The sequence below is a fragment of the Diceros bicornis genome, chromosome 19 (assembly GCF_020826845.1).
Source record: "Diceros bicornis minor isolate mBicDic1 chromosome 19, mDicBic1.mat.cur, whole genome shotgun sequence".
Classification (NCBI taxonomy): Eukaryota; Metazoa; Chordata; class Mammalia; order Perissodactyla; family Rhinocerotidae; genus Diceros; species Diceros bicornis.
In genome coordinates, this window is record NC_080758.1 from 4,654,584 (window position 1) to 4,667,564 (window position 12,981).

At 44.3% G+C, this 12,981-nt stretch overlaps 2 protein-coding genes across 2 annotated transcripts; one reads left to right on the forward strand and one right to left on the reverse strand.

The window, feature by feature from the left end:
- The first annotated feature begins 458 nt into the window (after positions 1-458).
- ATP5F1E (ATP synthase F1 subunit epsilon) lies at positions 459-4,167 on the forward strand. Its single transcript, XM_058562393.1, has 3 exons — positions 459-573; positions 2,420-2,546; positions 4,013-4,167. Exons 1-2 carry the CDS (start codon positions 542-544, stop codon positions 2,541-2,543), a joined length of 156 nt encoding a protein of 51 aa, XP_058418376.1. The 5' UTR covers positions 459-541; the 3' UTR covers positions 2,544-2,546; positions 4,013-4,167.
- Positions 4,168-7,833: 3,666 nt separating this feature from the next.
- On the reverse strand, positions 7,834-12,590 carry TUBB1 (tubulin beta 1 class VI). Its single transcript, XM_058562392.1, has 4 exons — positions 12,509-12,590; positions 9,760-9,868; positions 9,141-9,251; positions 7,834-9,015 (listed from the first exon to the last, which is right to left on the reverse strand). Exons 1-4 carry the CDS (start codon positions 12,563-12,565, stop codon positions 7,937-7,939), a joined length of 1,356 nt encoding a protein of 451 aa, XP_058418375.1. The 5' UTR covers positions 12,566-12,590; the 3' UTR covers positions 7,834-7,936.
- Between the last annotated feature and the right edge of the window lie 391 nt (positions 12,591-12,981).

Below are 12,981 nucleotides of genomic sequence, written 5' to 3' on the forward strand. Positions count from 1 at the left end.
TGTTTGCTAACTCGTGGGGTGGACGTGCTCAAGTGTTCGCAATGTCAACGTCACGACGCGGCCGTCTCCCCATAAGCCCGGGGGCGCCGCCGTGGTCTGGACCCCGGGGTGAGGGTGCACCCCGACACCGGACTCTCCCGCGGCTTCGCGACTCGCACTCCCGAAACCACGCGGTCTGCGTTCCCTCCAGCTCCTCTGTTTCGCGGGCCGCTCGGCCGGCTACTACGGAAGCCCGCGGGGCACACACTCGGGGCGCCCGCGGAGCCAATAGGCAGGCGCGGCCGCCCGGCCCGCCCGGGGATTGGCTCCCGCGGCCCAGGCCGCGCGCCCCCATTGGCTGCCGGCGCCGGGGGAGATTCCGCGGCGGGGCAGCAGGGGCTGCTCGTGAGGGCGGGGCGGGGCAGAAGGCGGTGGGATTGGCAGGCCCGGAGCCCCGCCCCTTCCGCTTTTGAGGCCTGACCTTCCTGCAACTGGGTCGCACTCGGAGCCGACATTGACGCGTTCTCGCGATTCGGCCCGAAGCGCCCACTCTCGCGACATCATGGTGGCCTACTGGCGACAGGCTGGACTCAGGTAGGCCGGGGCCTCGGGGGGAGCGGGCAGGGAGGGCGCGGGGGTCCCGGCGCGGGCCGGGGTCGGAGGTCACGCGGAGCGCGGCGGGGGTCGGGGGCCGGGCGAATGCGGCCCCAAGATGGCGGCCCGCGGACTGGGAGGCCGGGGCCGGGGTCACAGCCTCGGGCGTGCACGCGCCTCGTCTGTGCGACGGGCCGGTGTTCCTGCCCTTGCTGCCCTTCGGGGTGCAGCCGAGCCCCTGGCGCGTGCGCTGCGTCCCCAGAGACAGCGGCTGTTCTGTGCAGGGCCCTCGTCCTGCCGAGTTGCACTCGGTTTCTGTTGTAGCAGTGATGTAGTCGCGATGTCGCTACACAGAGCTCGGGAACGAGGAGGATTGGGGAGAGTGCTCTCCATGTGACCACTGTCAGCATCTCTGGCCTTTCTTTCCAGCATCAAAGTGGGGCCTTTTATGATGGGGCACACTTTTTTTTTTTCACTTTACCCTTTAACTCCTCTTGCTCTCAGGTTTCCTTGTCGTTAAAACGGGTGAAAGCCCTTGGTAAACTGTAGAGGGCGCTGCACAGAGGTGAGTGGTTGCTCTTGGGAAGCTCAAATATGGAACCCATTTGAGGAGCCGGCGCCCAGGGAGAGGGGCAGCCGTCGGTCAGGTTATCACACCTCATGTCTTTGCCTGTGCACCCAGTTGAGCGGGCGGCGTGCCTCGCCCCAGGTGACACACCTTGTGACTTGACTAGATAAAGTAGCACCTTCTGGCGGTGACATTCTGGGGGTATATGACTGTGGGGCGGCTCAGCAACCCAAGAGTTTCCTGACTTGTAAGGTCAAGCACAGGTTTGTAGAATTGGAAGGATGATAGTCCCAGTAACAGATACCATTTATTAAGCACCTACTATGTGACTGGTGTGGTGCTCGGTGCTTTTCATACTTTGTCTTTCCTCCTCCCAACGACCCTGTGGAGCAGGTGTTATTATTCTTCTATTTATTCTGCTGTTTCTGCAGGTGAATCAACTAGCCAAAAAGATAGAACAGCCTGAAGGTCATCCAGTCAGTAAGAGTGCAAGCAGTGGAACTCCTACCTCTTGGCCAAAAAAAAAAAATAAATCTGAAACATAGAAAAATAGACAGCAGCACCCTCCCACCTTCCTGTTTTCACAAAGTGTAAAAAGTGAGCTGACATCTTTTGGAAAATAAGATGTTGATGGGAGTCCATCTACCAAACAGGAAGCAGGCTGCTAGATATTTTGCTAGAATTGATGATGTGCTCTAAGGACTTTTCACTTTAATTTAGAAAGCTTGATTGGGAAGTATTTTCCATGGCAGACTTGTGAAACAGAATCCAGTATTCTCAGGAAAGCCTTTAAATAATTAGAGGAACTATTTTAACTGAAAATGGGTTTTTTCCCTTTTAATTATATATTTTACTTTGTAGGAATAATATAATTAAAAAAATTTTTTAAGTAAAGAAATGGAAAAAAAATCATTCATGTTATAGCCTCTGTTAACATTTTGGTCTATTTCTTTTCCTGTGCTGAGGGATTTTTTTTTTTTTAAATATCTATGCATCTTTTATTTTAAATTAATATGTATTAGAGAGAAAACAGTACAAAGAAGGAAAACCAAAGATCACCCACCCTAACACCAATTAAGACTTCAGTACATTTCTTTCTAGTCTTCTTTTTCTTTGTGTAGAATCCTTTTAGCATTCATCATTTTTAAATCCAGTTCTGCAATAATGTACAATCAAACTGAAATTAACAAGTATGGAAAGAAAAACAAAACACAGTAACACAACCAATCTGTCTGAATTGTTGATTCATAACTTATATCGTCTCTCATTTTCTCCCAGCTACATCCGATACTCCCAGATCTGTGCAAAAGCAGTGAGAGATGCACTGAAGACAGAATTCAAAGCAAATGCCGAGAAGACTGCTGGCAGCAACGTAAAAATTGTGAAAGTGAAAAAGGAATAATCTGTAAGTTACTGATTTATTTAGAAGAGTTGCATCTTACATTTTTAAAGCACTTTTAAAAATCTAATTTTAGTTTTGAGTTTTGTCCATTTTTTGGTTAATACATTTAGAAGTTAGTGGGATAATAATTTAAAGCATACAGGTTTATAGAAGTCCTGTGGCTTAAGAGAAGAATGTCATTTCGGGCCCTGACAAGCAGAGGTAATTGGCACATTGATAGTCAGTTCATTTAGCAATGCTCAGGTAAAGAGCTATCTGATTTTAATTAAAACTATTTCATTTGTCTGCACAAAATAAAATAATTTAGAGGATAATCTCCCCACTTTTGTAATTGCTATTGGAGTTACATAACAGTTCAGGAGCATGAGAAATTATAGTTCTTTACGTTTTTATTTCCCCTACGTCTGCTAATATTCTTACAAATCACCACTTTCTGAACAGGAGGGCTACAAATACAGACAAGGGTCCTGCTATTTTATCAAGCAATAAAATCGGCAAGACCCTGCAGTAAATACTATTTTGCTAAATTTATTACGCTTTCAGAGAGTTTGGTTCATTTTACTTTTGCAAAGATGTTGGCAATGTGAAGTTAGATTCTATGCAATAAAAGACAGGTTTATACAGTTGATAGTTTCAGACTTTTGTGCTCCAAACTACTAAAGTGATTTGATCTCTAAACTACTTTCTTGACATTGTTATTTCAGAGATAAGCAAGGCAAACTACCAGAGAGATGTTTTTCAGATTTAATTTTCTTGTTTTGCTTTAAAAAAGCTTCAGACCCACAGTAGCAAGGAAATGTGATAAATATTCGTCCTTTGGCAGCTTGTGGTTATGAGCAGTTTTACTTATTGGAACTGTCTCCCCTAAGCTCTTTTCATTTTCATTTTGAATTAGTAAATATTTTATTATGAGTCTAGAGATTCAGTGTTTTGAATTTAGCCCTTTTCTAGGAGCTCTCTGTCTAATCTCATGATCTGAGTGATGAGACCTGGTTTTGTGTCGGGGTGTTTTGTTTTAACGATGAGGTAACTGAGAGAATTTCTTAGCCTCTGCAGCATAGCTGAGCCAGACTCCGCATCTAACTCTCTTGACCTTGTGATGTCCTTGGGGTCAGGAAGTAGTGTCCAGCTCCCATAATCAAAATGTTGACAACTCCATATGTCCTGCAGGGGATGCAGCCCCCACCCCATCAGCACAGGGGCAGATTTTACTGTCTTTTAAAGGCGAAGTAGTTTCTTTATTGCTAAGAGGGTGTTTGGTTTTACTTAGCAGAGAAGTGCCTGTTCGGTTAAGGCCATGTACGTGAGCTTGTTACAGCCGAGAGCCAGGGTTCATCATCCCCCGAGTGAATTGAAGCCACAGTTATATTACACAGTTCATTATAAGAAAGTTATTTCCCATATTCATGTTGGATTCTTAAGAAAACACAAAGGACTAGCAACTGTTGCCTTTTCTTTTTTCCTCCTAGACCCTGACTAAAGCTTGAAATTCTCCATTTTCAAGGTGAAGATGTGTGGGCACATGTTATGGCAGATTGAAAATGATCTCACTTCATGGGGAAAAAAAATACCTGTCTTGCTCGTAGATTGACAATGCCAATAAATTGAAGTATGGTTCACTCTTGCCGCTGGTTTTTGGTTTCCATTGGACCTTTATTTTTTTATGGAAACTATCTGCACAACTGCAGGATTATGACCATATGAACTGGGGTGCCTTAAGGGGCGGAGAGGAGCAGGTTTAATGTCTAGGGCTCTTAGGGATACAGAAAACATTTTGAAAATGTCTCTGAATAGAAAGTTCTCTTTTCCATGACTTGAATTGACGAAATTAGACTCTGTCACTGAGCCTCTCTTGTCCGTTATCTTTGAATTGCAGAGCCGTGTCAGAGTAGTGGGTGGGCTGTTATCCGCCGGCCTCATCCTCTTATGCAGGCAGCAGTATTTCTAGGTAGTGCTGCTTAGCCAGTAGCCTAAAAGAAAATCATTCTTAATAGATTAGAAGAAAAAACACACATTTTTTATTCTGTACTTAAAACCTATAGAGAAGAACTATTAATGTTGGAATTCATCTAAGCACAAAATGCTTTTCATGTTTTTTTATAAATGAATCTTTATCTTCTGGAAGCATTTCTCATAGGAAATGAGGCAAAGCTGTTCAATAACTTGCTTATTGAGTTGATGGCCAAGCTGAAATTAAAATCTAAGATTCTTGACTGCAGGTCTCGGGCACGATGATTTCAGCAGTTCAATGGTGTTTGCATGGTGATTCGTTTATTTGTTAAATATTTAGGGGCAAAGAATTGTTGCAAGTGTTTTGTTTTTATCTTTCTTTGAAACTTGGAAGCATTTGGTTGAGTAGAACCCCATTGCAAAGTTAACTGCTTGATTTTAACTGTTTTTGGAGAATGGAAAATTAATCTGAACAGGAAATTTTGAAACACTTTTCATCTTCTGCACCAGGACTAGTTCTCACCGTGGTACTTAAGCTTTCAAGAACTTACGGCCATTCAGCAGTGCTAAGGAGGAGCCCAGGAAAATGTCTTTGTTCTCGGCTTCTGGAGATGCCCTCCTGCCCCAGGACACTTGACCTATAGGTTTTATTTAATTCTCAGCACAGTACATGTAAGGAGGAGCCCGAGAGTGAGTGGGAGAGCGGGGGCGCTGGACAGTAGCAGCTTAAGAGCCCCTGAGCCCTTTGCCTCGGGGCTGTTGTCCTGCTGTTTTGAAGTCAAGGCATCTCGGTTGCCAGTGCTTCATCCCCAAGATTAAGGTACTAGGAAGCGTCTCTCATTCCAGGGACAGGAATAAATGAATCACAAGGCTCTCGGGCCTTTTTGATACCAGACAAATCAAGTAACTGAGGGACAAAGGGTTAAATTATTTCCAGCCAAATAATTTAGAGATAGGTCATTTATTAGGGAGGCAGATGGGCTAATTAAAGGTGAGATTTAGGGACAGGGCTTGCAACATGGAAAGGATGAACCGAATAAAAGACAGATTTACTGCCCAGCAAAAATTCTTTGAAGCTCTTCCTCTGTGATTAAAAAAATTCCTGAGCTGAGACTGTGATGAAATAAACGTCCTGCACCAGCCCTGCTGGGTAACCAGTAACCCGTAGAACTACTGTGTCCAGATTACCAGGGGACCCTGATCTCACCTAGTCGTGGATGTTTCACTAACCAGTTGGGTGATTTTTGAGAGAGGTGTTAATCTCTTCACTTGTGCCGTGTTCTTGTATGTGAGATGAAGGAACCGGACAAGCTCTAAAGTTCTGATCCTTCTCTCAATTTCTGAGACCCGTGTCGCCGTAGCAACCATACCACTAAAGGAATACGCTCTTCAAAATCAGGGGACAGATTTCTTTTGGTTTCTAGGGATTTTTGTTTTTTGTTTTTTTTTTTAATCTATTTCTACCATATGAAAGAGTAGGATGCTGAGATGCATTTTGAAATATTTTTAACTGCTCAAATTAATCAGTCTGGGCGGTTAGGATCCAAGAAAAGGAATTTATTTAATCTGAAATAAAGCAATTTGGCCATTTAAAATTGAAATTTCTTTGTACATTAATGATTACTATTGAGCAAACAAAAATCTTTACAGTAGTATAAATCAGCGGAAGTTTTTTTACTTTAGATCTCTGTCCTTCCTTGCATCTATTTAATTGCCTTTTTAGATTTGAGAAGGAAAGTGCTAGAGGAAGCACGTGTATACATTCTTACATAACCATAAGTTGTAAGTCTTTTTAGCATCTAAGGAAGTTATGAACTTCAAACTAATGAGAGTATAAAGGTGCAGTTTCTTATTAAATCTGCTTTTGTTTTTAGTGCTTGTTGAACCACAAGTAGAAGGTGTTTAAAAAACTTTTTTTTTTAATTTTGTAAATAGAAGGCTTATCATGATACCGACAGCAAGATTCTCTTGGTACATATTTTAGTTATTCCCTCATGATGCCTATGTGAAAAGAGTGAAGTTTCTCACAATGAGCTACTGTCATCCATCTACCTGCTCCCTTATTGCAGATTACAAAAGCAAATCGGGAGATGAGAACCTAGTTGCTTGCATGTAAATATTTCCTGCAGTGAGGGTTGGAGTGTCTTCCCTTTCCTAGCTATCCATGGATCAAATAGTATAGCTCAGTGGTAATTCTGGAAGGCCATTAAAACGCTTATGGTACTGGAAGGGGTGGCAGTGCTGTATGTCAGGAATAGGTAAACTGTAATTAAGAAGTCGTGGATGATTTGATTACACTCTTGTGTATTTGGTCCTGTTGTAATGTGAGCAGATTAAAATCATGTAATGGTTAAAGCTGTGTCATCATGCAAACATTTATGGCAACTTCTGCAAATTAATTTGAACTTTAAAAGTTCCCTAATGAGACAGTGTCCTCCGTAACTGAGAAGGATACTGCAGCCTTTGCTGCTTAATTCCTACATTTGAATGGTTGCCGAGCGTACGGGGTGCCCTTTCTGAAAGAGCAAAGAGGCTACAGAGCGTTTTCAGAAGGTGATCACTGAATGTGAGTGAAAAGGGCATTTTGGAATAGTCTTTACAAGGAAAACCAAAGATGATGATTAATGAGTTCCCAGAACCTAACACTAATCAGAAACTTAAAGTATACAAATATATGTGTTAAAAGCTAAGCTATTCAGATATCTTGGTTGCTTGTTGTTTTTTTTACTTTTTGGCTGGATATTTTTGTGGAAAAGACTGCCACTTTTCTTTCCTCCTTTTTTTCCTTTCCTGTTGGTACGCTGAAGTGTACACAGCCCTACACCATTTACTAGTGGACACTGACTCACATTTACATTGGCTGGGTAGCTCCCCACATACCAATTAGTCACCTGGCTTTTCTGGAAGCTGGCAAGGATGAGAAGGTAGGATGCTGGGCATCGTGTGTTAAGAGAGAACCTGAAGTAAGAGCAGCCCCAGAGGATGCCAAGTAAGGATTCCAGGGTGCTTATCAGTGCTGCTAATGAGTTGACACGTTCATGTCAACAGTGGTGGCTCCCCACACGTTCACGTGCATCGTTTTGGTGCTGGGCATGGTGCTATGCATACAGTAAATACCCAACAAACATTCTTAAACAAAGGGAGTGCTTTATGGTAAATTCGCTTTGCTATTTAAAAAAAAAGTTAATACAGTGTGCATTGAATATCAGATTCTTCAAGGTTAGTAAATGCCAGCAGAAGACCCTAATGCCTATCAGTTATTTCCCGGCCCGCTCCCCCCACAGTGCTGTGTCAAAGCGGATGCTGAGTGGCCGTGTGGGTACGGCTCACTGTGCTGCAGTGCGGAATAGGCTTGGGATTGCTGCAGGGTAACACTCATCTTCAGAGAAACTGTTGTGTAAGTGACCACACCCTGCAGCTGAGGCTCACACAGCTTCTCGTGGTTAATGTTCCTTATCTTCTGGTTCCATTTCCGCCTCCCCCATGACCTCTTCATTTTCCTCTAGAACTGCTTTGGCATCTTGAAATTGTTGGTACTCGGATACCAAATCATGGATGTTACTTTCGGCTTCCACAAATTCGTTTATGTCCATCCCCTCACCAGTGTACCAGTGCACAAAAGCTTTCCTTCTGAACATAGCCGAGAAATGCTCCGAAACCCTGTTGAAGAGCTCTTGGATGGCCGTGTTGTTGCCTATAAAGGTGGCAGCCATGTTCAGCCCCCGGGGTGGTATGTCGCAGACCGCCACCTTGACGTTGTTGGGGATCCACTCCACAAAGCAGCTGCTGTTCCTGGTCTGCACGTTGAGCAGCTGCTCATCCACTTCCCTGGTGGACATCTTGCCCCGGAAGATGCAGGCCACCGTCAGGTAGCGACCGCGGCGGGGGTCGCAGGCAGCCATGGTGTTGCGGGCGTCAAACATCTGCTGGGTGAGCTCGGCCACCGAGAGGGCCCGGTACTGCTGGCTGCCTTGGGCCGTGAGCGGGGCGAAGCCAGGCATGAAGAAGTGCATGCGGGGGAAGGGGACCATGTTCACCGCCAGCTTGCGCAGGTCTGCGTTGAGCTGCCCCGGGAAGCGCAGGGAGGTGGTTATGCCACTCATGGTCAAGGACACCAGGTGGTTGAGGTCGCCGTAGGTGGGCGTCGTCAGCTTCAGGGTGCGGAAGCAGATGTCATAGAGGGCCTCGTTGTCGATGCAGAAGCAGGCGTCTGCGTTCTGGATCAGCTGGTGGATGGACAGGACTGCGTTGTAGGGCTCTACCACCGTGTCGGACACCTTGGGGGAGGGCATGACGCTGAAGGAGTTCATGATGCGGTCCGGGTACTCCTCCCTGATCTTGTTCATGAGCAGAGTGCCCATGCCAGAGCCTGTGCCCCCGCCCAGGGAGTGGACGATCTGGAAGCCCTGCAGGCAGTCGCAGTTCTCGCTCTCGCCCCTCACCACGTCCAGAACGGCTTCTATCAGTTCCGCTCCCTCCGTGTAGTGGCCCTTCGCCCAGTTGTTGCCAGCCCCTGAGTTACCTGTGGCAGAAAGGAGTCATGGTCACCTGGCCCAGAGAAGCCCGGGGAAGAAAAGGTGGAGAGAAAAGGGCACCACTAGGAGGCATCCTCATCTCTTCCTGATGAAACCTTCCAGAAAAACCTACCATGGACAAAACTGTCTGGTTGAAAGAGGGTTCCCAATTTGCTAGATCGGATACTATCCATTGTCCCAGGTTCCAGGTCCACCAAGACTGCTCGGGGCACATATTTTTTACCTGTGTAGAAAAACAGGAAGAAGTCAGCAAATTGTTGTTTTTTTTAAAGTTAATGTTTCATCAAAATTAGAACCTCGTGATACTGGTCAAGAAAAAAAAAAAAAGGTATTCTAGAAGATGTCTTTGGTAGAAAGAGACTTGAAATCATATCCTTGACCCCAACAACAATCACAAATCTGTAAAATACCTTTAAAAATTTCTCCCTCATTGTCTATTTTGTTTGTTGTATTGTCAATGACAGAGATTCTGTTCCTATCGGAAATGATTCTGGTTTTCATTTAAAAACCAGGAAGGAAAGTTGGTGCTTAAGCTGCTTGTGTTAAGATTCATGCACCCACTCAGTGACTTCGCCAGGCCTTGCCTCAGACAGGGCTTGGGGACCTGTCTCTCGGAATTCTGCTGCTCTGCCTGGACATTACTCATGTGATGTTCCGGTCTCGTGGGCCCTCCTCTCTCTGACCGTGTTCCCAGGGCTGGTGACCACTGCTACCAGAGCATGGCGTCCTACCATGGGCCTCGTTGTAGTACACGCTGATCCTCTCCAGCTGCAAAGAGCTGTCCCCGTGGTAGTTGCCAGCTGAGTCGATCCCGTGCTCTTCACCAATCACCTCCCAGAACTGAAAGCAGAAAAAGGCAAGGTCAGTGTAGAGTGACCCCAAAAAAGGCCATGCTGGTGCCAGTGAGCCAGCAGGTTGAGCAGAAAGATAGGAAATGAGAGCTCCTGGGCCTGCTTTCCTGGGTCTGCCTGACTATCCTTTCCCAAGACATTCTTTTGGGCCCTTTTCATAAATGCCTGCTCCATGGCACAATTCACTTTTTGCCTCTACTAAACATGAATGTGAAGACTGCATTTTATACCCACCTAAACTCCTTAAATAAAATGTCAACACATAAAATATTAAATTGGATTTTGCTCCTGTTAAATTCAGGCCATTGTATACATTAAAGCTGTTTTAGAATTTCACATCAGTGTATCTCTAATTTTGCCTTGTAGTGCTTCAAGCTTGTAAAGTATAGATCCCATTAAATGAGAATAGACTGAATTCTTATCTGATTTCACAATAATATCTCATTGCACTTTGGGGATTTACTTTCACAGTTTTCCAAAAAGCCCACAACTAGGACATATATGCATGATTTTAAGCTATGTGCATTTTTGATTATCAGTTATGCACACAGTTCAAAATTATGCATAGCTGTTCTCCTGTAGCTATTTGAAACACATTACACTTTCAATCACATATACTGTATTTATTAATATAGATACGTGCCAGGCTCTTAACATGGAAACAGTTACTGAGATGGCCCCTTTTTATTCCCCTGGAGAAGCACATATTAAAATGTAATGAAAATATATTCATTTATGTTAAAATCCCCAAGAGTGTTTTCCCAACCATATCTTGTAAATGATGGCTCTGCTCTGGCCGTGGTCTTATTAACAAGACTATTTTATAGCAAATTAGCAACAGTGTTCAGAGTGTGGAAGAATAAATAAATTTAAGTTCTATGACATCACAAATTAAATGTGCCTTAAAGTTCTTCTGGCCCCAAATAATAAGTAGTTGCTGGGGCTCTAACCACTAGACAACACAATTCTGGAGTAAAAGCTAAGACCCTATCTAGACCCGGCACTCCCTCTATATTATCTTCCAACTTCAGAGCAGTGGGGGCTCGTGCCTCCCACTTCTCTGTGTGTTTTAGTTACAAACGTTGTATCTCTGTAGGGTGGAAGGATGACAGCTTCTTTTCAAGCAGTAATATTCTTTGCCCCAGATTTTAAACACCTGCATTAAAAGACTTTAGTTTTTTCACCGCTGCATTATTCACAATAGCCAGAATAATCCAAGTGTCCATTGACAGATAAATGGATAAACAAAATGTGCTCTATCCATACGGTGGACTATTATTCAGCCTTAAGAAGAAAGGAAATTCTGACACCTGCTACAACATGGATGAACCTTGAAGACATTCTCCTAAGTGAAATAAGCTGGTCACAAAAGGAAAAATGCTGTGTGATTCCACTTGCATGAGGTCCCTAGAGCAGTCAGATTCATAGAGACAGAGTAGAGTGGTGGTTGGCAAGGGCTGTGAGGAGGGGAATGGGGCGTTAGTGTTTAATGGGGACAGAGCTTCAGTTTTGCAAGATGAAAGGTATTTTGGAGATTTGGAGATGCACAACAATGTGAATATACTTAGCACTACTGAACTGTACACTTAAAAGTGGTTCAGATGGTAAATTTTATGCTGTGTGTGTTTTACCATAATTTTAAAAAAATTTAAAGACTAAAATTTAAAGACTAAAAATTTACTAGTACAATTTGTACTAGTAAAAGTAATTTTAAAACAAAAATTAAAACAAAAAAGCAAAGAGAACAATCAGATAGCTGTTCCACAGCAGGAGTGGTCATCTTACAATTAGGATGGGAAACCTTGGGCTCTGTTTTCCTAGTTTCAGCCAATTGAACCAGGTACTTGGTAGAAAAATTTAAGAGGGGGATGGGGAGAAAAACTTATCTGTCTTCCAGAGAGTATTTTAATTATTTCTGCTACAGGACACAAAAACTTTTAGGTTTCCCTCTTTAATTTTCTGTTGCATACTGAATGGAACAGTAATTGATCTTTTTTAACTTTAAAACATAAACATGGGAGAGGAGGAAAAGATATCTTACTGATATAGTATAAAAAGTTTCCCGGGGCCAGCCTGGTGGCATAGTGACTAAGTTCACGGGTTTGGATCCCCAGTGCGGACCTATGCCCTGCTTATCAAGCCATACTGTGGCAGCATCCCATATACAAAGTAGAGGAAGATTGGCACAGATGTTAGCCCTGGGACCATCTTCTTCAAGCAAAAAGAGGAAGATTGGCAACAGATGTTACTCAGGGCCAATCTTCCTCACCAAAAAAAGTATATGTAAAAAAAAAAAAGTTTCCCAACAATCTTTGGAAAACTGTTTTGAGCCAAATTACTGTTTTTAGATATGTAAAGTTCATTGCTGAGGTGATAAAAGTAAAAATGGTTGACGTGTGCATTATATACATGTCATTATCGGCAAAATTGACATGAATTAAATTGATCCTTTAAGCTTTTACTGTTTCCTGTGTCTCTCTAACTAAAGGCAATGTTTAATAAATCAGACATTCGGCAGGTTCATGCAGTCTGCGAGGCTCATTGTCTTCCCTGCTAGCTTGGTATTCTCTTAGTTGGCTACGCCTAGGGACCACGGTAAAGCCAGTACTAGGCATCCAACTTGCCTTACCTTGGCTCCAATCTGGTTACCACACTGGCCGATCTGAATGTGGACGATTTCACGCATCCTTGCTTTGCGCCCAAGTGTAAGATCTTCACGGAATGCTCAGACTCTGGGAGAGCCGCCCTTCACCAGTGTGAGCCCAGCACAACTCTGGTCATCGCAGTGATGGTACCAGCAGACCAAGTTATCCTCCCAGTGTGACCTAAGCGTGTCCAGCCCAGAGGCCCAGCCCCCGCCTTTCTCTGCTCTCTGCCTATCATCCTTGTGAAGCGGTGGGGGGGGGGGGGGCGGTTTCCTCTCCCAACACAGAATATTGCCTGGTCACTTCCTAGAGTTCAAGACCAAAGGTTGCCTTTGTGCACAGTGCCTGGAGGGCTAGTACCAGCCGTAGGCTTTACCATGGTGGACTCGGGGCACCAGAGCTGGCTCTGGGCTCCCAGCTAGTGAGGCACACGGTGTGACAACTGAGCCATGGCTCC

Excerpts from the sequence above, each read along its gene's own strand:
- ATP5F1E (XM_058562393.1), top strand. The coding sequence starts at position 542 with ATGGTGGCCTACTGGCGACAGGCTGGACTCAG. Across the intron at positions 574-2,419 it reads TGGCGACAGGCTGGACTCAG|CTACATCCGATACTCCCAGA; the intron begins GTAGGCCGGGGC and ends ATTTTCTCCCAG.
- TUBB1 (XM_058562392.1), bottom strand. The coding sequence starts at position 12,565 with ATGCGTGAAATCGTCCACATTCAGATCGGCCAGTGTGGTAACCAGATT. Across the intron at positions 9,869-12,508 it reads GTAACCAGATTGGAGCCAAG|TTCTGGGAGGTGATTGGTGA; the intron begins GTAAGGCAAGTT and ends TTCTGCTTTCAG. Across the intron at positions 9,016-9,140 it reads ACCAGACAGTTTTGTCCATG|GTAACTCAGGGGCTGGCAAC; the intron begins GTAGGTTTTTCT and ends TTTCTGCCACAG.